Here is a 24,608-nt window from a genome sequence, read left to right as displayed (position 1 = left end):
CACAATCACATTATAATAACACCAAAACAAAACAAAACATAACTTACACAACATACAAAAAACATAACATAACATAAAAAACTAAATAAAATAAAAAAAAAGAAAGAAAAAAAAGGAGGGGGGGTGGGGGTGGCTTGGAGAAGTATACATACATACATACTAAAGGTGTGAACCTATACTGGTCTCACGGTTCGGTTCGGTTACGATTATCATGCCATTGATTCGGTTCAATTCGATATCTCGGTGCATCACGGTGCATTGACGATGCTTTCCATATATAGTGTTATATTTTAGGGGGGAGGCTATAACATGCTGTCTGTATAAACACACAGACACACAGCAACACACTGTCTCTCATTCAAACACATTCACAAACATAGACAGCATCAAACAAACAAACACACACACGCACACACACAAACAAACACACTTAAGCCCTTGCAACAGGGAGAGCTTGCGCTGAACGGAGCAGAAAAACGAAAAAGAACGAAAAAAATAAGCACTTTTCCGACGGTCCCTTACAGAGAGCTCCTCTCAGCGCGAGCTCCAGCTTTGGAAACACACTTTAGATCTTTTTAGGGTAAGCGTTTTTTTTGAGTTATTGCCGTCTACAACTGAAAGTGTGTCAGGAAAATCGAAAACAAAACCAACTGAAGCGCGCTCATTTCTGGCGCCCCCCTGGATATACAGCGCCCTAAGCATTTGCCTATGGTGCCTATGCCACGGGCCGGCCCTGAGTTGCCTGAGTGTTGTAAATAACGGCGCTCACCTCCCTCGCGACAGAGCGCATAGGAGATAAATGACATGAGTACATAATAACTGGTTATGGTTATTACTGAATCGATACCGAATTGTTCGCGTCTGCATCGCAGTGCACCGAAGAAACAATTAATTTTGACACCCCTAATACATATATATATATATATATATATATATATATATATATATATATATATATATATATATATATATATACGTAGTGCAAAAACTATACAGATCAGTGAATCCAATCACCAAATAAAAATTAACAATCTCAGAAAAAACAAGTATCAAAAAAAAATATGATAAAGTTTGCTTAAAAACCATAAATGATGCAATGGATCGAATGTTAGCAGGGCAATTATTCCAATCTATTGGATCCCTAAAGATAAAAGCTCTTTAACCCAAGAATTTTTTACAACGAGGAACAAAAAAATAAGTCTGAACACAATGTCTAACTTTAGAAATTAAAGGGAAAAAAATACAAAATAATGTTGTAAATAATAAGGATAATCAATATGAATAAATTTAAATTGAAGCCAGTGAATATGTCTTATGATCAACAGATCAAACATGAAACAATGATGTGCGTGAAAAAACAACCTAGATCAATTCTGCAAAGTCTATTATATGCTGTATTAAGAGGAGCAAGATCTAATTTCGACGCACTCGGATAAACAATATCACAATAATCAAAAATTGGCAAAATAAACAATGCCTAGACCGATATAAGGTACTTATTCCAAAGTTGACGTTACCTACAATATGATTAACGTGATTAAAAGGCAAGTTTAGAATCAAGCCACACTCCAAGGTATTTAATCTTATCAATTTCATCCAAAAAAGTACAGTCACTATGTAATATAGAATAGGTGTAACTTTTTGATTTAAGTTTTTGTCTGGAACTAAAAACCATAATGTAAGACTTAGTTTTATCAAGCACTGATTTATTACCTAAAAGCCAATTTTGTAAGAGATTTAAATCATACTGAAGGGACAACTGAATTTGTGAGAAATCAGAATCTGACACACATATGACGTATTTGACAGAAGTTATTTTGGCTGAAAATTTCCTCAGCATTTGCTTACGCTCAAGTGGTTTTAAAAGTTCATGTATTTCTTTTGTTGAACACCGAACAAATTCCAACCCAGACTCATTCTTAAAACGCACCACTATATACATTTCGGGAGAGCACCAAATACGTGCCAGGAGGTATTTTTGTTTGAAAACCAATGATATCCATCCAAAAAACAAACAAACAAAAAATACTGTCATTGGCTGCTGCTATACAATATTCAAAATATTTTCCTCAGAAGAGAGAAACTTGTTTGAAACAAGTGGAGTAACAAAATTTGCATTTTTGGAAGAAAAGTCTGTTGATTTCATTCATTAATTATGTTCCAATGATTAAAAAAAAAAAAAACTGACAAACGGACTATAAATAAAAATGGCTGTAAAAATAAACCCAGACACTGATTTGAGGTCAGCTAGTGACAGATCCAAAAATATGAGTGTCTTTCTTTATGATACAGGTACATCACACCTCAGACATTAGTTTACTCTCTAATGACCTTCACCAAAGTGTAAAAGCATTAGATGCATGACGCGACTTTTCAAGGTGTTACAGCCAGAGGTCTGTGTAATTTTTATGGTTGTGTGTCCTATTTTCAGACCGCTTTTATATTCACAGCGGCACACGCTGGATGTATGAGAGGAGTCTGCACTTCAGCTATTTATAACCCTCCTTTGTCCACAAACGGGATGAAACATCGAGGGAACAGGAAAGGTCAGTCAGATGATTATTGCTGACACGCTCCCTACAGAAGTCCGAGTCTCGGCTACATTTAAGATCTGGAGACAGGTAACATTTACGTGCTGCTCACCCATACAAAAGCCATCTCCAGACCAATGCTTTGTGGTGTGCTTGTATTTAAAAGTCGGAATGAAATCAAACTGTACTCTTCTTATTTTTATGTTTGTAGTAGTGCTTGTTATAAACTATGTATCTGTGCACTTCATCATTTTGACAAATTTATTTCTCTCATAATCTTTAATCAAATACCATAACCTTTTCCTGCACCTCGAAACGACTTAACTTCTGGTCACATGGAATTCCTTTAGGGCGGAGCTGTCAGCTTTTGTCCATTCATAAATCTTCCTCCATTTTGTTAGCAACACCCATCTTCCTATTATCCAATCGGATAACGTGCTTTATATTTTTTTTCTAATTTTAGGTCAATATTGGATGTCACAATATGGGGAAAAAGGACTCCCGCTTTATGTTGTTTATAAATATCTCATATTTATAGAGTACATTTTAGTAGTGTTGGGAGAAACTAATGGCCCGTTTTCACTGAGTGGTACGGTACGGTTCGGTTTGGTACGTTTTTTTGGCCGTTTCCACTGACAAAAGGCGTACCGAACCAAACCATACCGTACCACTTTTTCCGGACCCTTTTGAAAGGGTCCCAAAAGGTGGAGCTACACGCGCAGCTGAACGCTATTGGTTTACAGAGATACGTCATTCGTAGACTCAACAAGCCATAATGTAAACAAAGGACCCGCCATGTTTGAAATACACAGCGAGAGATTACAGCAGAATTATAAATACATATGCAGCCATGGTCGATCCTGCAAACAAACCCTGTCGTCGTCATGATAAACAGCCACAAAGCCATGGAGAAGAGCAGATTCAACCTGTGCCGCGTAGTTTTTAACAAGCCAGTCTGAAGCCCGAGTGGTTTCGCTTTCTTGCTTGCGCTCGCCGCGCGTCTCTATCTGAAATAACAAACTTCTTGTGCTGATAATAATAACATGCACTTGATTATTGACAAGCTTTGGAAACCTGATCCTGTAAGAAGCTGACAAACGCGAGAATGACACATTCAGAAAGAAAAGGACGAACGCGAGAGTGGAGCGCAGGAAAAAAGGAGAAGCCAAGGAGCACGTTATTTCTTCAGCAAACGTGAACAAACTGCCTTGTTTTGCTCTTTATTATCACCTTTTGGACTAATATTAACTGGGAATGATGGAATGACTCTCTAACAGAGGCTTCATGTGCTGCTGAAGAATACAGACACGGATGAGAGGTTTGCTCTGACTGTAGGCTATACTTTGTGTTGTTTTAAACCTAATTAACGACGAAATGTCTGCTTTGTGTAGTTCTTCTGTAGTTGGTAACATATCGGAGACTGTAAGGGTCTGTATGTGTTCATATATGTTCATTTATTTATTTATTCAATATAAATAAAGACGTTACAGTAGGCTATTTCGCACCGTCATTGATCTGCAGTTATAATCAACTCCTGTTTACAGAAAAGTTAGTAATAAACATTTATACACAAGTATTTATGTGTATAAAGCATCTGTTTTGTGAGAAGTGCTTTTCATATGATATGTGAACGGCCTGTGCAGCTTTACTGTAGACATTTTCTCGAGCGAAAATGACGTAGACTGAAACTTTGTCATACACCACACCCACCAAAAGGGTACCCTTGGTAGTGGAGACGCAAGCCTGATAAAGGTGACCCGTACCGACCCGACCCGTACCGTACTGTACCAGTCAGTGGAAATGAGCCATAAGCTTTTAAAACATTTTAATCCAATTGCTTTATTAGGCTGGCTTGTGTAGCAAGCCAGACTACTGTTATCCTATTAAACTTATTATTATTAATATTATTATTCTTCTTCTGAGACTAAAAATTAAACTCTATCTCGTCCTAGGCCTTTCAAGCTATGACCATCAAACTCGGGTCAGACCTCCGAACTATTCTGACTCGAGTTGCTATATCTTTTCCGACTAATCCGACTTTCGGTTTTCCGAAAAACGTCCCGGGACCGTCGGAAAAATCCCATAGACTTAACATTGGATCAAACTTTGTGACCTCATAACTCCGCATCAGAATATCACAAAGACTTCTAACTGGGCTCATTTAACTCAGACTATCAAACTGCCAATGACTGACCACCTTTAAACTTTCTGGCCACGCCCTAGCAACCACTTTTGGACCCTAGAAACCGTCCCATAGACTTCCATTGCAAAATACTCTCATTGACTTTACATGGGATCAAACTTTGTGAGCTCATAACTCTGCATCAGACTGTCCTACAGACTAATGGCTGAGCTCATTTAACTCAGTCTAGCCAGCAGCCAATCACCGATGGCCTTTTAACTTTCTAGCCACACCCTAACAACTAGATACTGCACCCTAGCAACTGTCCCATAGACTGCAATTAAAGAGGTTCAGACTGATATTGTCATGCTGCAGTGTGATAGAGACATGGGGGTTGTTTTTAACTGTTCATACTGGCAAGAAGCTTTGATACATCATCAGTCTAAGCTGTCAATCAACTCCATAGCAACAAAACAGACTAACCTAGCAACGATATGGCACCAGCTATATCTCAGCATCAGAACATCGTAGAGAGGCGGGGGTTGGCTTGTTTGACTCATGCTCTTACACCATCTATCTATTATCTATCTATCTATCTATCTATCTATCTATCTATCTATCTATCTATCTATCTATCTATCTATCTATCTATCTATCTATCTACCTCTATCTATCTATCTATCGATCTATCTACCTATATCTATCTATCTATCTATCTATCTATCTATCTATCTATCTATCTATCTATCTATCTATCTATCTATCTATCTATCTATCTACCTCTATCTATCTATCTATCTATCTATCTATCTATCTATCTATCTATCTATCTATCTATCTATCTACCTCTATCTATCTATCGATCTATCTACCTATATCTATCTATCTATCTATCTATCTATCTATCTATCTATCTATCTATCTATCTATCTATCTACCTCTATCTATCTATCTACCTATCTATCTATCTATCTATCTATCTATCTATCTATCTATCTATCTACCTATATCTATCTATCTATCTATCTATCTATCTATCTATCTATCTATCTATCTATCTATCTATCTATCTATCTATCATGCTAAAAACATGCTAATTCATGGTAGAATCATGCTAGTTACATGCTAATTCATGGTAGAATCATGCTAGTAACATGTTAATTCATGCTAAAATCATGCTAGTAACATGCTAATTCATGCTAGAATCATGCTAACAACATGCTAATTCATGATAGAATCGTGCTAGTAACATGCTAATTCATGCTAGAATCATGCTAGTAACATGCTAATTCATGCTAGAATCGTGCTAACAACATGCTAATTTATGCTAGAATCATGCTAGTTACATGCTAATTCATGCTAGAATCATGCTAGTAACATGCTAATTCATGCTAGAATCATGCTAGTAACATGCTAAATCATGCTAGAATCATGCTAACAACATGCTAATTCATGCTAGAATCATGCTAATTAATGCTAAAATTATGCTAGTAACATGCTAATTCATGCTAGAATCATGCTAGTAACATGCTAATTCATGCTAGAATCGTGCTAACAACATGCTAATTCATGCTAGAATCGTGCTAGTAACATGCTAATTCATGCTAGAATCATGCTAGTAACATACTAATTCATGCTATAATCGTGCTAACAACATGCTAATTCATGCTAGAATCATGCTAGTAACATGCTAATTCATGCTAGAATCGTGCTAGTAACATGGTAATTCATGCTAGAATCGTGCTAACAACATGCTAATTCATGCTAGAATCGTGCTAACAACATGCTAATTCATGCTAGAAACGTGCTAGTAACATGCTAATTCATGCTAGAATCATGCTAGTAACATGCCAATTCATGCTAGAATCATGCTAACAACATGCTAATTCATGCTAAAATCATGCTAACAATATTCTAATTTATTCTAAAATCATGCTAGTAACATGCTAATTCATGCTATAATTGTGCTAGCAACATGCTAATTTATGCTAGAATCATGCTAACAACATGCTAATTCATGCTAAAATCATGCTAACAACTTGGTAATTCACGCTAGAATCATGCTAACAACATGCTAATTCACGTTAGAATCATGCTAATACCATGCTAATCTATCTATCCATCTATCTATCTATCTATCTATCTATCTATCTATCTATCTATCTATCTATCTATTTATCTATCTATCTATCTATCTATCTATCTATCTATCTATCTATCTATCTATCTATCTATCTATCTATCAATCTTTTCATACTTTTAAAAACTGTTTAAACTAAATTAACTATTACCGTCAGGCTTTCACAAGCCAGCCTCAAAGTTTGTTCTCAAACTTTAAGAATCTAGTTGCATTTGCAATGCTCTTTGCATTTGCATACACAAAACACAAATGCTTTTTAATTTGAAATCCTCTAAAGGATTGTTAGTCTGCATTATTTAGTGCAACTGAAGCCGGGAACACTTCCCATAAGACATCATAATTTGAAAAGCATCTACACTTATGTTAGTCTTTTTTTTTCTTCTTTTAATTCTTCCCGAGGTTTCCATAATCCTGGACCATGCCATATCCTGAGCAGTTGCTGTGGTGGTCATGGAGGAGTGGAGACCATGAGACTGAATCCTGTAAGACCTTAGTGACGGACGAGTCCTCACACTGATCCTGTAGAGCCAGCCTGCACACCAGCTGGTAACCGCTCCCACCTGCAGCTTCTCCACGATGGATGTCCAGCCTCTGGTACCAAGACTGCAGCTCTGCACAAGACGTTTGGTCATAGGAGAACTGGTCGTGCCCAACTGAGCCTGGTTTCTCTCAAGGTTTTTTTTAATCCTTCACTTTTGCCAATTGAAGTTTTTTCCTCGCTGCTGTCGCCACTGGCTTGCATGGTTCGGGACTCGTGGAGCTGCGCATCGATGGATTTGCTCTTCAGTGTTTGAACTCTCAGCAGTGAACATTAAACCACACTGAACTGAACTAAACTAAACTTTAACACTAAAAACTGGACTGATAGTTTCAATTTTCTATAATCTTCTATGTGAAGCTAGGTACAGAAATTAAAAAAATCAAATGTAAACAGGTAACACCATAGTTTTCCTTGTGTGTGTGTGTGTGTGTGTGTGTGTGTGTGTGTGTGAAAAATATGAAAAAAGTTCATATTAATAAGTTAATCAGGTTTTAACTATTTTAAGTTATCCAAAGCTTAACTTCATATTTCTAGTCAGTTTGATGTATGCAAGTTTAGATAAATAGAAAAATTAATTTGATTCAACAAAAAAATTTAAGGCGACAAGTTTTTTTTTTTTTTTTACAGTGCCCATGAGATTGGTCTCTACTCAGATTTCAGATCAATAGTTTTCCTGCAGAGGCGCTGCTCGTCTTGCTGTTAAATCATGCAGTGTTTGCACTCACACACATACCAGACCACCTCATCTGATCTCTCTCCTGCTCATAACAACACCGAAACACATCAGCATACAGTATCGCGCAGGTTATATGACACCAGATCAGAGGAGGAGGCTGTGATAACAGATAAGAGTTCGCGGCAGGACAAACGAGCTGTCTGGCACCATCTAATTGCCTGTGGAGGGAAAAAAAAAAAAAAACACAGCCTCTGTGTTGCACTGACAAACTAATAGGCTGCAAGGCTTCAGGAGCGAATGAAACAGACAGTCGGAGGCACTCTGTGGCTTTATGGCAGCACAAAGGGAACAGTCAATTATATACAAACCACTGCTGAACACTGGGAGGAACATGTCATACTGGAAATACAGAGGAGGTGTTTACTGTTGTGTGAACAAACACGTCTAATGGTTTTTATCTGAGATAATTCTGAGGTTATATTTTAAAATACTGAAGGGCTTTTTCTTTAAATTTAGAGGGAAATAATATATAATGCAGACTTGCATGATATTTTGCAGAGTCAATATAATGTATGTACAGTATGTATTAACATCAAAAACAATCCTTGTGTGTTTGCATTAGGGCTACACAATATATAGTTTCAGCATCGATATCGCAATGTATGCATCTGCAATAGTCACATCGCATAGATATTCAATATTGAGTTAGGATTATATTTGAGCAGGGGTCACAGTTCAGAACTGTGGAGTCACTACAGAGTTTAACCATAATGGAGTGAAAATTTATAATTTGCTTGTTTTTAAGGCTTGAGAGAGATTGAAGTATTCAAGCACAAGACCCTGTGCTAATTAGAAGTTTAAAGGGTCACAAAACATCAAAACACATTTTTTTGAGATGTTGACAGTAATATATGTGTCCCACCCTGCTAAAAACACTATTAGGCCACACGTTTATAAAAAATGAAAATTTAGTTGCATTATTTCAAGCAAATTCATTCTTCTGGTTTGAAAATACATTTTGAACCTGCGTCACTGCGATTAAATGTAAATTGTGAATTCCAGCCTGCAGACTAGATGTCTGTACCGGCCCGTACAACGTGATGACTTTGAGTTTTCAGCATTAATTCATGAGAAAGACTCGTTTCGAACCAATCAGCGCACTCTATTGTGTATGAGGCGCAACTTCATTAATTTGCATGATAGCTTTGAAGACTGCTTTTACTTGCTACAATGTTAATTGTAATAAAAACAAATGGAAGAAGAACTGTTTGCAGACATGGGTCATCAGTCTTGCGTTTAATGTGCAACAACGAAGGTTTGGTTTCCATTTTCGCACTATAATAGAGGTATGAACTACAGTGGTCTGCCGACACGCAACTAAAATACGTTTGTAAGGAACATTTTTTACCCGAGAGCTTTTCACATCTGAAAATGTTGAAATCCAGATTTGCCACTCATCTTCTTTTAAAAAAGTTTACAGTACATTAATATCACTACAATATTATAAACTGAAAAATCCGTTAATGCTGCTCTCCGAATGTAAACACCTTAGTCAAACTATTACCGTCGTGCATGATTTTCACCAAATATTGTGATAGGATAGTCTAAACACAAACGACTGTTTGACACTATTCTCTGAACCTACCGTATCTCTGCATCTACCGAGAAATGAGGAGGGTTTTTTCTCCTATACATATCTCATTTATCATTTATAATAAATAATAAATAAAACAAACAAACTAAAACAAATGAACTAACAAAACAAATAATAAATAAAAAATAAAATAAATAAAACATAACTAAATAAAATAAAACAAATCGAATAAAAGCAAATAAATAACTAAATAAAATAAATAATAAATAAAACAAATAAAATAAATTTAAAAATTCTAAGAAATCAAATAAATGAAACAAATAAATCAAATAAAACAAAAAGCAAATATATAAAACAAACAATAAATAAAACAAACATTAATAAAGCAAATAAATTATCAAATAATTAAATAAATAAAACTAACATATGTATTATTTTATTTAATAAATAATTTTATATATTTATTAAAATGTATTTAATACATTTTATAAATAAATGAATATAGACACTTAGCATATACACACACACGCGCACGCACGCACATTTGAAGTCAGAGTTATTAGCCCCCCTCAATTATTTGCCCCCATGTTTATTTTTCTCCACAATTTCTGTTTAACAGAGAGCAAATTTTCTAAACACATTTCTAAACATAATATTTTAATAACTCATTTCTAATAACTGATTTATTTTATATTTGCCACGATGACAGTAAATAATATTTTATTTGATATTTTTCAAGACACTTCTATACAGCTTAAAGTGACAATTAAAGGCTTAACTAGGTTAATTAGGTAAACTAGGCAGGTTAGGGTAATTATGCAAGCTATTGTATAATGATGGTTTGTTCTGTAGACTATCAAAAAAATATAGCTTAAAGGGGCTAATAATTTTGACCTTAAAACGTTTTAAAAAAAATTCACAGCTGCTTTTATTCTATCCGAAATAAAACAAATAAGACTTTCACCAAAAGAAATAATATTAGACATACTGTCAATTCTGACTTCAACTGTGTGTGTGTGTGTGTGTGTATATATATATATATATATATATATATATATATATATATATATATATATATATATATATATATATATATAAAATGGTCACTGTAACTCAGGGGTTTTTAAAGTCTACGACAGTGGGCCTCCCTTTTGACACAACTTATCCATTGGCGCCCCCCTCCTCCCAAACACGCACGCACACACACAAAATTCTGGAGGTTTTCCTGCTACCTCATCATGCTTGGTTTCAAGGTGTCGCCGAAGTTTAGCGGGTCTCATGCTGTTGTTAGCCAAAATATCTTGACAAACCACACATAAAGGTCGTGGTTCATCAGCTGGTCCTGTCCACGTAAATCCTAAACTCAAATACTGATCATATCGTCGTCTTTTGGGTTTAAGCCCTGAACTTGAAGGCTTTGAATCGGAGGGTCTCAAAAAAACGTTCCATTGTATTAGCAGGCATATACCTGTATTGGTGGGCTTGCAAAACAGAAGCGAATTCACAGCTATGGCCTTCTGGGTAAAAAAGGTTTTCTTATTTTTGACGTATTCTTTTTTTTTTTTTAGCTTTGTTTAACTAAAACGTTTAAAAATACATATAATAATTAAACTTAATAATTATACATTTATTATATAATATTTTTTCCCACGCCTCCCCTGACATGCTCTGGCGGCCCCCAGGGGAGGCGCGCCTCACACTTTGAAAACCCCTGCTGTAACTGTAACATAACTGATTGTGCTTATCATTATATATTTCTGGTTTCCTCTTTATTGTTTGATTTGTAGTTACACTAAACACATTAAAAAATTCTTATATTTAAAGCTGAAGTGTCATTTTTAAACCACTAACAACCCTAACACAAAAAAAAACCCTAACAAACACACACATACAAAAAAAAAATCTTAACATGGTTCCTAAACAGTGCCCTGTTTTTCTGTGTCAGTGTCAAACCAGACAGGAATCTGCACAACCAACCCCACAAAGAGCGCGATACAGGATAATCACCTGATTGTTGAGCCAATGTTGGTCAATGTAAAAAAAAATAAAATAAAATGTATACTTGCTTACCTGAAATCCGAACATGCATGTTGTGTTTGAGCCTGAAAGTGTCCTGCGGTGATGAAGAGGAGGCCTGAGATATGGCCTGCGCTGCTCTCTGTAGGGCGTTGTCAAATATGGGCAGCACCTCACTGGGAAAAGCATTGAAACACTCTCCGACCTCCATGTTATCCTCGAATAATGTCATGGCATTGACGACTACAGGATAGTGAAGGTCTTCTGTGTTTTCCTGGAGGATCTGCTGAATGTCGCTCTTGTGGTGCTCCATCACGTACGTCTCAAACACCAGTCCGATCAAAGACACTTGATCTGGACTGAGCATCATGGTCATCTGAAGACGATCACCGAGAGTTCATGAAGACTTCTGGAAGACAGCGGTGCATGATGGGACTGGACTGAAACTGAACTTCAGCTTTTCTTTACTTGTCCATTATTTAGAAAAACATCTGCTGAATAATTATCACTTAATACAAGCATTTACAGTTGAAGTCAGAATTATTAGCCCTCCTAAATTATTAGCCCCACTGTTAATTTTTCCCAATTTCTGTTTAACTGAAATAAGATTTTATAAACAGATTTCTGAAAACAGTAGTTTTAAAAAATAATTTCTAATAACTGATTTTTCTTTATCTTTGCCATGATGACAGCAAATCATATTTTACTAGATTTTTTTCAAGATACCAATATTCAGCTTAAAATGACATGAATAAAACAGTCCAAATAACGCTGTGGAAACTGATATTATTCATAATTATTACTTATAAGATTACTATAATTGAATAACAATAGAGTAAAAGCATTTGCTGAATGAATATCAGTGTTTGCAAACAGTTATGTTCATTGTCTGAATTGTAAAACAGGCACACTTTAATTTTACAGCATTTTATAAAGTTAAAAGCGATGCCAAGAGAATAATATTGACGACAATGACCAAATAAGACTGTGGAAATTAATAATATTTTTAATTATTATGTATAATAGTAAATTAATTGAATAGTAATAGAGGAAATGCGTCTGCTGTATGAATATCAGTGTCTGCAAGAAGTTATGCACATTGCCTGTTTACAGCAATTTGTAAACATAAAAGCAGTGTACAGAGAACAATCAAAATGTCCAAATAACGCATTGAACATAGATGTTTTGTCTTTGATGTCACATATACACCTGATACACTTCATTAAACATGTACACATACATTACCTATTATTTGCAATAAAATTGCAGGTTAACTAAGTATGTAATAACTTATGTTTGACTGTAATGCAATAATGTGCACCTTTTGTAAAGTGCTTTAAAACAATAATTATTGTAAAAAAGTTATACAGAAAAAAAACTTTAATGTTGTTTATAATTATCATTTATTTTAACTTAATTTAATAATAGTAATAATCATCATCTTAAAAGGGCTAAATGTGATTTCACTTTAAACTGTTTTGTAATAAAAGTAGCTCACATTATGGCGTATTTATACATTAACAAAATAATAATTTGACACCAAATATAATTTATGATATTTGAATGTCAAGAAACTCTGACTTAAATGCAATGTTTATCGTGATCGTATGAGAAAACGTGTTTTTAAGGTATTTGAGTTATTTTAATAGTATTAAAAATATTGTAGCAACAACCATAACCGTGTCACGTTTGCACAACCTATTTAACGTTAATGTTTTAACGATTTTCACTAACAAAGTACTAAAGTTACAGTGAAAATAACGTTATAAACTGAACAAATGTTCCATGTAGTGTCTAATTTGAGTACATACAATTGTATGAATAATCAATTATTTAAAAAATGCTGTTAAAAAAAGTTAGACTGGCAGCTTTACAGTTTGGTGGGTAACGCAGTCTTGAATTAAGGTTATCGTTAGATGGATTCAGCAAGCGTCCTAAGCATTAGCCTATTGCTATCTTATAACTTCTACAAAACGGTATAACAAATAACACTTCCAACACTTAATTCCCTATTTGCGACATACCTGTTTAGACGAGCAGTAGCTATTTATCTACATTAATAACATCAACATGTGGGTTTCCTCCTCTTCCTGTCCGTGTTTTCAGATTTGGCGCTATATTCAGAATCTTCCGGTATTGTATGGGGAAGCCTTGTAGACAAACTCTGAATTACAGTATAAGATAACTCCTTCTAAACTATGTAAAGTATTAGATACGAAAGTTTAACACACGTGTTTGTCTAAAGTTGTTATTTTCTGCATAAATGTGGCGCTGACACATAATATGAACATGTAAGAAATACAACACCCCTAGACTTCAAGATTTGGTACAACCCAAAGAGACGTTTCACGTTGCCGCGTCTCCCTCTTTCTTTCATTATAAGAGTCTCTTATCAATTAACATCTGTAAGGACAACAAGGCGACGGTGAATATACATTTTTTGTTTGTATATTGATGACATATCATGTGTATGATAATAATTAACAAACCCACAGAAACATGTTTACAAATGTATTCATATATAATTACCATAAACAAACCCTCTCTCTCCATTTATCTCTAGCTCTTTATATTAATTTATCATCGATATTTAATTTATATTTAACTCCAAATAGCTACAAAGATATACACATTATTTATTTTATTTTCGTTACTGTATATATTCAAAAATACAACAACTTTGTGGAAGAAAATAAATGTTTACTTTGTAAGATTACATGAAATTACTATAAATAATAGTATATTACCATTAAAATATTATATATAGTTCACTATAATTCACTAATAATTCAATAATTAAAGCATTAAAATTAAAAGTAAATCACAATTTAAATGGACGACAAATAAATTGACATAATTAAATGTGTTTATTTAAATTGTGATTTTAAAAGTAATTTAATAAAGCAATAAAACAATGCATTTATACATAAAAAAAAAAAAAAAAAAAACGCGTCTCATTTTCGCATCCGAGCCACCTCAGCTGACTTTTCTCGATGTGGAGGAGCAGCGGCTCTACTCCGAGCACCCTGCAAAGGAAACTCATTTCGGCTGCATGTTTCCAAGATCTTGTCCTTTCGGTGAGAGTAGGAACTCGTCTATAGGTGAGAGTAGGAACGTAGATTGACCGATAAATTGAGAGCTTTGCCTTTGAGCACAGCTCCTTCTTTACCACAATGGACAGGTACATTGACCGCATTACTGCTGCCGCTGCACCAATCTGGCTGTCAATCTCGCGTTCCATCTTTCCCTCACTCTTTAACAAAACCTCAAGATACTTGAACTCCTCCACCTAGAATAAGGATTTTCCTCCAACCTGGAAAAAACAAGCCACCTCACGTAACATGTCAAAATGGAGGATGTAGTAAGTCCGAATTCCATTTATACTTTTCACATTCATACTGTATAGAACGTACTTTTCTAACGGCTGAGTAGTACGTTTAAATTCAAATGCAGTACCTACTGACTAGTAAGCGGTTTCGGACGCAGCCAGTGTGTTTTTAACTTGGTTTCTCTGAGGCCTCAGTGTTAAAATATTCACCAGCGAGCATATCGTGCCCAGGTTAATGCTTGGAAATTGAAAAAGCCTGTCGGCCAAAATAAGAGGCTGCATACAGTTAAAAGCTGAAGAGAAATCCACAAAGCATAATCGCACATGAGTTCTGTCAACCTCCAAGTGACCTGTCACAAAGTCCAGTAATGTTGTTGTGGCATCCTCAGCCCCTTTGTGTGACTGATAAACAAATTGAGTAGATTTTAGAACATGCTTTTCTCAAGTTGAAAATGAATCAGGTTAAAGGACGATAGTCCTCCATAGTAATAAAATAAAATAAATCTAATTTCCCTGGATTATCACACATGAACTTACCTCTCATCACTGATCTCTGATCTTGCTTCACTGTAGATTTCATTGTTCTTATATCAAGAAAACGCCAAATGACAATAAAAGTGTTTATTTTTTCTTCTTTCAGGGCAATATGTGTTGATGTTTATGAAAATACAGGCATTTCCAATCATACGTTCCTCTGCTTTTAGCTCCTCGAATGGTCAAAGTTCACTCACATAACAGACACGCTCGGTTAAATGTCACAATAGTTATTTATTCTTACGCATACACCAGTAATATAAATATAAAATATGCATTTATTTTTAAAATTAGTGAGACATCATTATATCTGTGTTGAGACATCCATACAAACAGTTTAATCCTACCAAAATTGATAATGCAGCTGTAACAAAGTCATTACGGTGGCATTCTAAAATTAGATACAGGAGACAATACTTTTGTTTTAGTCTTACTTTTTTGTTTTTCAATCTTTTAACAAATAGTAATTAGCAGCGTATGCACCACTCTAGAAACTGCAGTAAAATGAAATGTCAGACATACCTATTAGCACTTTAAAAACAAGAAACCCATTCACAGTGGGGAGAGAAAAAGAACAAAAAGAAGAAGAAATGAACGGATGTGTCGTAAAATGATTTGACTTTTTTCGTTTTTTTTGTCTTTTTGTTCTTTTGTTTTGGTTTGGTCGACATGCTCTTTAATTGCAGAAGTCAGAAGGAGAAATACTGAGCGAACCACTCTTGTCTCTGGGGGTCCGGAGAGGTCAAGGCTGATTCTTCTCCTTCAGGAGGGCTGAGGGATGAAAACACACAGAGACGGAGAAGAGGGGAAAAAAACACAAAGAAAACAGAAGGAAAGACAGTCAGAGACGTGGAGAGAATCACAAAACCACGGTAAACCGCAGAATGAGATAAGCTACTGCTTTTATTTTAGGACTGAAAACATTAAACACTGGAATGTCTTCTTATTCTTTGTGTGTGTACTTGTTTATATGGTTTATGAGGACATGAGACATTGTATAATGACATGGGTATGACCTAGTACTCTAGATAGGTATAATAGCATGGTTATGGCCTAGTTGTACTCCATTAAGGTGGTTAGGAGGACATGCTTTGTGTCCTCGTAATTCAAAATGCTGAAAAATAATACTTAAGGAGGTCTTTAAGCAATGACATATGTATTTAAACCACATTTTCTTTGAGGGTTGGGTTTAGGGGTGGGGTAAGGCCTTGTAATAAGTGTTTTTTACAATATAAAAGAAGTTTTATAAACTAATTTCGAGAGATGCATGTGATATGATTGATCGCAGCTGGTCCCTTATCCGTAATCAGTGATAATCCAAGATTGATCCAAGCCTGCCAAATAAATAGACCGATTTCACCCTACTGCCTTATGTTTGTTTATGGAAGAATCCCCCATTCCACCCCATCTCCTCCTTCTTCCTCCATACCAGATGGAGCTCTTGAGATCTACCCGATCTCGGACCCCCTTACATGCTAATGAACCAGGCGGGATGCCTGGGCTCAATTGTCTCTGAGGTCAGGGTTCTTCTCTGGTTCAGCATGCCAAACCTGCTAATAGCACATAGAAATATCTATGCGTGAACTCTTAAAAATGCATTATGTCTATCGAGAGTCGTCATAAACCATATGTACAGTACAAGTGTGTCTGTGTTTTATAGTCAACGGGGTATTTTTATTTGCAGAAATGTACTGTACCATGGCATTACTAGGAAGTATTATGCAAATTCCATACCAATTAAAATTGTATCACCATTAAAAAAAGGTATATGAAATGAAACAAACATACAGTCTTTTCTTTTTAAATATTGCCCAAATGATGTTTAACAGAGAAAAGAAATTTTCACAGTGTCTGATAATATTTTTTCTTCTGGAGAAAGTCTTATTTGTTTTATTTCAGCTAGAATAAAAGCAGTTTTAATTTTTTTAAAAGTCTTTTTAAAGTCAAAATTATTAGCCCATGTAAGCTATATATTTTTTTGATTGTCTACAGAACAAACCATCATTATACAATGACTTGCCTAATTACCCTAACCTGCCTAGTTAACCTAATTATCCCAGTTAAGCCTTTAAATGTCACTTTAAGCTGTATAGAAGTGTCTTGAAAATTATCTAGTAAAATATTATTTACTGTCATCATGGCAAAGATAAAATAAATCAGTTAATAGAAATGAGTTATTAAAACTATTATGTTTACAAATGTGTTGAAAAAATCTTCACTCCGTTAAACAGAAATTGGGAGGGGGGGGGGGGGGGATAAACAGGGGGGGCTAATAATTCTGATTTCAGCTGCAAATATTTAAAGAAAAACTTTTGAAACGACAAACTAACTTATATATTGCAATAGTAACAGTATATTTAAAACCAAATCAACAACTTAATAATAAAATAAGTGAGAATTATTATTATTATTTTTATTATTATTGTAGTTGTTGTTGTTTTATTAAATATAAACACTTAATTAGTTTTTCATATTTCAGGCCATATATATTACATAATAAAATTTTTTAATTAATATCAGTAGAGCAATTAATAAAAAATGAATGTAATATATGATGATTATGGACATTGGGATAACAAAGTACACTAACAAATCATTAACAAAGTAATGGGGTATGAAAAAAAATCTGTTATTTGAGCATTTTATTCTTTCATTTATTTATATATTTCTCTTAAAAAATTACCAATTTATTATAAAATTTAAGTTTTTTTGTAAAACCTTTAATTCACAGATGCCCAAACTAGGCCCTGTGGGCCAAAGTTGGCCCATGGGTAAACTTTGATTTGACCTGCATGCCAGGGAGAACGATGAGGAAGGTTGGGGCAAATTTCTTCAACAGAGATTGTCAATTTTAATTTAAAATTCTAATCTAACCTTTTTTGTTTGTTAATTGTTGAGTTATAAAGAAGTAAACAGAAATTAAATGTTTCAATTAAATGTTTTGAATGTATCAGATCTTTAAAAATGTTAATATGTAAACACTTGACTTGAAATATGCTACTTGATGGAGAGAGTACAATGCATTTACAACTCGTGTTTTACAATAAATGAGATAGTTTGCTTTTATTTTAAAAAGTTTATTGTAAACTATAAAAATATATAATTATTTATATGATTATACATTTTTAAATAATAATAAATTAGGAAATGACTTTTGGCATCTTTAATGTAATACATTTGGCTCACCACCCTCATTCAAGTTTGTTTTTTTGCCCTTTATAAGGAAAGCTTAGGGCACCCCTGCTTTAAGTTCTGTCTATGAAATCTTTCCTGTGCGCTCATTAAAATTAAATTCAATTGATGTTTATTTTTTTAGCGCTTCTTACAATATAGCTTGTGTCAAAGCAGCTTTACATAGTTCCAGTAAAGTCCAATTTGAGAGTTTAGTTCAGTTCAGTGTGGTTTAAATTTCACTGCAGAAAGTCCAAACCCTGAACAGAAACTCCAACCAAGTGCAGCACCACAAGTCCCAAAAAAAACTTCTTTGAATGCAAAGTGTGCTGTTTGGGTGATGTTGTCGACCTTGAGCTCTTTTTCAAGTTCTTCTAGACTAAAACCTGCATTCAGTCCTGATTATTTAGCCCTTCAGGTCAAAGTTAGAAACATTTTATTTCTCCTTAACTTTTCTGCTGTTTAAAAGACTGAGCACAAACACAGCTCAGTGTTCCTGCCGAACCTTTGATTGTTTAGTCAGAGGAAAGACTTTCTCTCCATTGTAAAGCTTCTCTCAGGTGTTTCAGCATGCAGTGTGTTTCTGACATTCTCTTACTGACTGAAAGTTTGAAGCCTCCTGCTTTTACTTCCACACTACAATTTCCCATCTGCAGCTCTGAGAAGACGAAGCAGAGAGAGACGAGTGGAGTTCTACAGGAGACCGACTGTCTGTCTGTCTGTCTGTTTACTCCATCCATCTATAAATCTGTCCATCATTCTAATTGTCCAAACATCCACCATCCATCCATCCATCCATCCATCCATCCATCCATCCATCCATCCATCCATCCATCCATCCATCCATCCATCCATCAGTCTCTTTATCTATCCATAAATCAATTTTTTTCTTCTATCCATACATCTTTTCAGCCACCAATCTGTCCATCTATTGGCACCCCCTATATCCATCAATCCATCAATCCATCAATCCATCCATCCATCCATCCATCCATCCATCCATCCATCCATCCATCCATCCATCCATCCATCCTTCATCTGTCCATGATTCTAATTGTCTGTCTGTCTGTCTGTCTGTCTGTCTGTCTGTCTGTCTGTCTGTCTGTCTGTCTGTCTGTCTATCTATCTATCTATCTATCTATCTATCTATCTATCTATCTATCTATCTATCTATCTATCTATCTATCTATCTATCTACTGTACCTACCTACTTACCTACCTACCTGTCTGTCCGTCTGTCCGTCCATCCGTCTATTTATCTATCTGTCTATCTATCCATCCATAAATCTATTTATCTTTACATCATTATATTTGTCAATCCATCATCCATCTACAATTCTACATATCGGTCTATCATTCAAATTGTACATCTATTCATCCATCTGTCTGTTCATCCATCCATCCATTCATAAATCTATCCAAAAATATATCCATCATTCTAATTGTACATTCACCCATTCCATTTATCTATCCATAAGTCCTTCTACCTATTCCTTTTTCTTTCTTTCTTTCTTTCTTTCTTTCTTTCTTTCTTTCTTTCTTTCTTTCTTTCTTTCTTTCGTTCTTTCTTTCTTTCTTTCTTTCTTTCTTTCTTTCTTTCTTTCTTTCTTTCTTTCTTTCTTTCTTTCTTATTTCTTTCTTTCTTTCTTTCTTTCTTTCTTTCTTTCTTTCTAATTTCCAATAATACATTTTGTTCAAACTTAAAAAAAAAACAAAAAAAAAAACCAGCATCTGATGTTTCATGACTCTGCCATTTAATGCAACGACTACGGATGGATTAACATGCCATGGAATACTCTACTATGAACGTAGTTTGCTAAGCCACCACACAAGGCAACTGTAACCCACTACATACTTCATACAAACATATGTAATATCTTCAGTCTACCAGTCCTTGTGTATTCAAACTTCTCAATCTTTAGCATTCGTGGCTTGAAATCTCATCTCTATTCTCTTATATCTCCAATGCAATCAATGTGCTTTTCTCTCTGATGCCTGAGCTGCAGCAAACTCAATTTAACGCTCAATCGAGCATTTTCATCAGCAACTTCTACCTGCACTGAGACACAGGATAATGCACACCTCAAACACACTCAATTGACTCTTTAAGTATGCAAACAAATATTATGAATAATACATTGTTTATATCTATTCTGGTGACAGGTTAGAAAGTACTTTTAAACTGTTTTTGATAAGTGGTTTATGTAAATGTGCCAGAGGGATACATTTGACTATTGTGATGCATCAAGCATTTTTATTCATGCAGTAAACACCACATTTTTAATAACAAAAACAATCATAACAATAACAATCATATATATTTTTAAAAATAACCCAACTCTCCTTTATAGAGCATTTCATGTAAGATAATCACTTTAGATGTTAGCTATTTGTTTTTTAAATTTTTATAATAAATTATGACGTTTGAACAAGACAAATATATGTCATCAACCTACCTCTCCTTTTATAGAGCATTTAAAACATTTAAATAAACAGTAAACAATCAACATATTTTGCTTCATGTTTTCAGACTGTACATTTAAAAACTGCTGAAAATGAATGCTGTCAGCATTTAGGTAGTGCAGTGCAAAAATGTGTGTAAAAATTATTTGAAGTGAACACCAAACACAAGCTGACTAAAAGCTGACTAAAACCCTAACTGTTTATTAAATTGCAAATTTGACTTTTATAATTGGTTTATGCAAACTTATGCAAAAAACACATACACAAACATAATAATAAAAAGTCATGACAGCTTGTGTTTTAAGTTACTTTAATTTAAAAAGTTATCTATCTATCTATCTATCTATCTATCTATCTATCTATCTATCTATCTATCTATCTATCTATCTATCTATCTATCTATCTATCTATCTATCTATCTATCTATCCATCCATCCATCCATCCATCCATCCATCCATCCATCCATCCATCCATCCATCCATCCATCCATCTATCTATCTATCTATCTATCTATCTATCTATCTATCTATCTATCTATCTATCTATCTATCTATCTATCATCTGCCCATCCATATATGGGCCATTCTTCAACTACGGGCACTTTTAGCCTTATGAATTTGAGTAAAAAAAAAATGTTAAAAATTAACGTATAGCCTCATAAGTTAAAACATTTTGTCTAGTTTTAAGATCTGTAAGAGGTCAAACTTCAATCAGAAGAGAAACATTTTTTTCCATCGTGAACTGAACAAATGGCAATTTCACTACACCTCAGTATACAGCTTATTTCAAAATGAAATAAATTATATTTGTCAAACATTGTTTTAGATCATTTTTGTATCTAGTTTAACCAAACTTTCCACAATATACATAATAATTATACATTTGTTAATTACTGTAAATAAATTAATTGTATACTGAATTGTACACCTTGTCACACTCTATTTGGTTAAGAGCTTATTAGAAAATAAATAAACTGAATTTGTATATTAAATAACTTATACATTGTGAATACACTTTTAATATGTGATGAGAACTTTTTAAATACTTTTTAAAAATGTGTGTGGTGATGAAAACAACAGTGGTGGAAATGATATTTCAATGGTTTATTGTGAAAAAAATTAAACATAGCTTCACCGATTAGCTTTGAATTGATACTAGAATTTCATGTATACAAAACACTCTTATTTTCCTTCATTTTGTTTGGTTTAAAAACATCTTTGAAGGTACAACATGTTTGGAAATTACGTAAAATAAATGTATTTCCTTATCAAGCAATATTTACCTTGATTTTTCAAGTGTTGATCCCCTCATCTTGAACATGTTCTCCAATGTTACTATTCATTTTCATGGAAACCACCTAAATAATCTTTCACACAAACTTTTTAAAGCGACGTTACAGTGTTGTGGTGGAAATGACACTTTACTGTGCGACAGCTATAATTTGTATAAAAATAATATTGCTAGTAGTCTCACATTAATAACTATAAAATATTTAAATTATTTCACCAGTGCTCAATTAAGATACATTAATAGATATCAGATAAATAATCTTATAATGTTATTTTCATTGTTGAAGTTTAAAACTCTGGGTGTGTGGCAAGGTGAAAACAGTGATTTTGACACCTAAAAAGAGGTTTAATAATATGAATATATAATAGAAAGCAAGTAAAAAGAGGTTTAATAATATATAATATATAATAGAAAGCAAGTAATTTTTTAAAAGTAGGTTTTATTGTTAGTTTGACAAAGAAAGAGGAATGTGAACAAAATGATATATATTTTTGGATATATGATCAAAGGACATAAAAGTGCCAGTAGTTGAAGAATTACCCATAAATATTATCTGTCCATAATTCTAATCTCCATCCATCCAAAGATTACTGACGAATATTACTGATGAATATAGGTGTTCATTTCTACATCTAAAAACATTTCAAAATGTTGTTTCTAATTAAAACAAGAGGTTTGAACTAGTTACTGATAGGACTATTTAAAATAATATTAATATTAATAAAATAACAATTAATATTTTTTTTTGTCAATTCTGAGGTGTAAAAAACATATAAATGGCCTTGAAACAAAAACATATCAAGTAAAAGCCATAATTCAATAGTTAATACTAAAATAGGTCCTCTGTTATATAAATTGTGTTTAAAGGACTTTTAACATTTTAATTTTCACAGAATTGTTAAAAATTCAACTATGCTTGATATTTCCTGGTTAAACGAATATCTTAAGAGTCAAATTACTCACAAGCAACATAACAAAAAAAAAAAATAAATAAATAAATAAAATAAAATAATCTTTATAAAATATGTTTTTGACCATTGGATGTATCTATTCTTTTCATTTTCCATGCGTTTTTAAAAACTGCACTTTACTACAAACTCTTTTACAAACTAATCTAATTCATCTTGTGACTGGCAATCAATTTTTTCCCAAAACTATAAAAGTTTTAGGAGTGCATGAGCAAATAAATGTCACTCTGACATGAACTGAACCAGAAAAAAGAGAACAAAACCGTGCTTAAATCTTCCAGACTGGAACACTTCCAACACTCAAAGCTCATTTACCTTCACACCATCATGCAAAAACACTCAATGGCCCTTCACACCAGATCATACATTTTGGTTCAACAGTATGGAGTTATATCTGTACCAATAAAAATTTAAATAATAATAAAAAAATGAACATACTGTAACTATTCAGAAAAATGACCAAGATACGTCATTACAAAACAAGCAAAACAATCTAAAAATGAAAAAAGTACACAGTAACAAAAAAACATGCTCCCCCAGTATGCTTCAATCACATTAAAGCTCAAATATAATAATAATAATAATAATGATGATGATGATGATGATAATAATAATAATAGTATAATATACATATGATGAATATTTATATTATTTAAATAAATAATAATACATTATTTTTACTCTTTATAATATTTACATAGATTATATAAATATTTGCATTTATATTATTTTTTATAAATATTGTAAACAATATTATTTATATTTAAATTATTTATATAAATAATAATATTTATATCATTTATATACATTTTATATTAATATTAATGTTTACAATATTATGATATATCATGTAAAAAATCATATATATATATATATATATATATATATATATATATATATATATATATATATATATATATATATATATATATATATATATATATTAATACTATTATTTATATTACTAATGTTTATATTATCCATGTAAATAATATAGATATTATTATTATTCTTTTTATTTTTATATTAAACATTAATATTTTAATATAAATACTATATTATTATTATTTATATTATTTATTTAAACTATTATTATTAATATTTATATCATTTATTTAAACTATTATTATATTATTAATATTTACAATAATATTAATAATAATAATAATAATAATATTTATATTATTTATTCAAACTATTATTATTATTATCATTAGTATTTATATTATTTAT

General features: G+C 33.2%; 2 protein-coding genes and 2 long non-coding RNA genes across 8 annotated transcripts in view; 1 reads left to right on the top strand and 3 right to left on the bottom strand.

Moving 5' to 3' along the window:
* The window catches only part of mcm9 (minichromosome maintenance 9 homologous recombination repair factor), a 38,026-nt gene extending 24,262 nt beyond the window's left edge, over positions 1–13,764 (bottom strand). Inside the window, 2 exon segments of one of the 2 annotated variants that reach the window (NM_001346160.1) lie at positions 11,675–12,029; positions 13,645–13,764. In NM_001346160.1, the coding sequence (NP_001333089.1) occupies positions 11,675–11,996 (322 nt within the window). In that variant the 5' untranslated portion in view covers positions 11,997–12,029; positions 13,645–13,764. 2 annotated transcript variants of the gene reach the window in all.
* Positions 547–9,274, top strand: LOC147832310 (uncharacterized). 3 transcript variants are annotated; one of them, XR_015519167.1, is made up of 3 exons: positions 547–580; positions 2,451–2,621; positions 7,193–9,274. It is a non-coding gene; the product is annotated as an uncharacterized LOC147832310 (long non-coding RNA). The 3 variants fall into 3 exon arrangements; XR_015519168.1 differs by having other exon boundaries at positions 2,432–2,621; XR_015519166.1 differs by lacking the exons at positions 547–580; positions 2,451–2,621 and adding an exon at positions 3,296–3,849.
* On the bottom strand, positions 2,985–8,238 carry LOC147839439 (uncharacterized). The gene is made up of 3 exons (XR_015519184.1): positions 7,004–8,238; positions 4,299–4,378; positions 2,985–4,213 (listed from the first exon to the last, which is right to left on the bottom strand). It is a non-coding gene; the product is annotated as an uncharacterized LOC147839439 (long non-coding RNA).
* A 1,932-nt stretch (positions 13,765–15,696) lies between the features above and the next one.
* The window catches only part of fam184ab (family with sequence similarity 184 member Ab), a 254,481-nt gene continuing 245,569 nt past the window's right edge, over positions 15,697–24,608 (bottom strand). For both annotated transcript variants that reach the window (XM_087298716.1, XM_087298717.1), the window contains one exon: positions 15,697–16,253. In XM_087298716.1, the coding sequence (XP_087154842.1) occupies positions 16,172–16,253 (82 nt within the window). In that variant the 3' untranslated portion in view covers positions 15,697–16,171. The remainder of the gene's footprint in view (positions 16,254–24,608) is intronic.

This window comes from Danio rerio, chromosome 20 (assembly GCF_052040795.2).
Source record: "Danio rerio strain M-AB ecotype USA chromosome 20, GRCz13ab, whole genome shotgun sequence".
Classification (NCBI taxonomy): Eukaryota; Metazoa; Chordata; class Actinopteri; order Cypriniformes; family Danionidae; genus Danio; species Danio rerio.
Note: the sequence above shows the minus strand (reverse complement) of the source record. Positions and strands in the feature narration are given on the sequence as shown.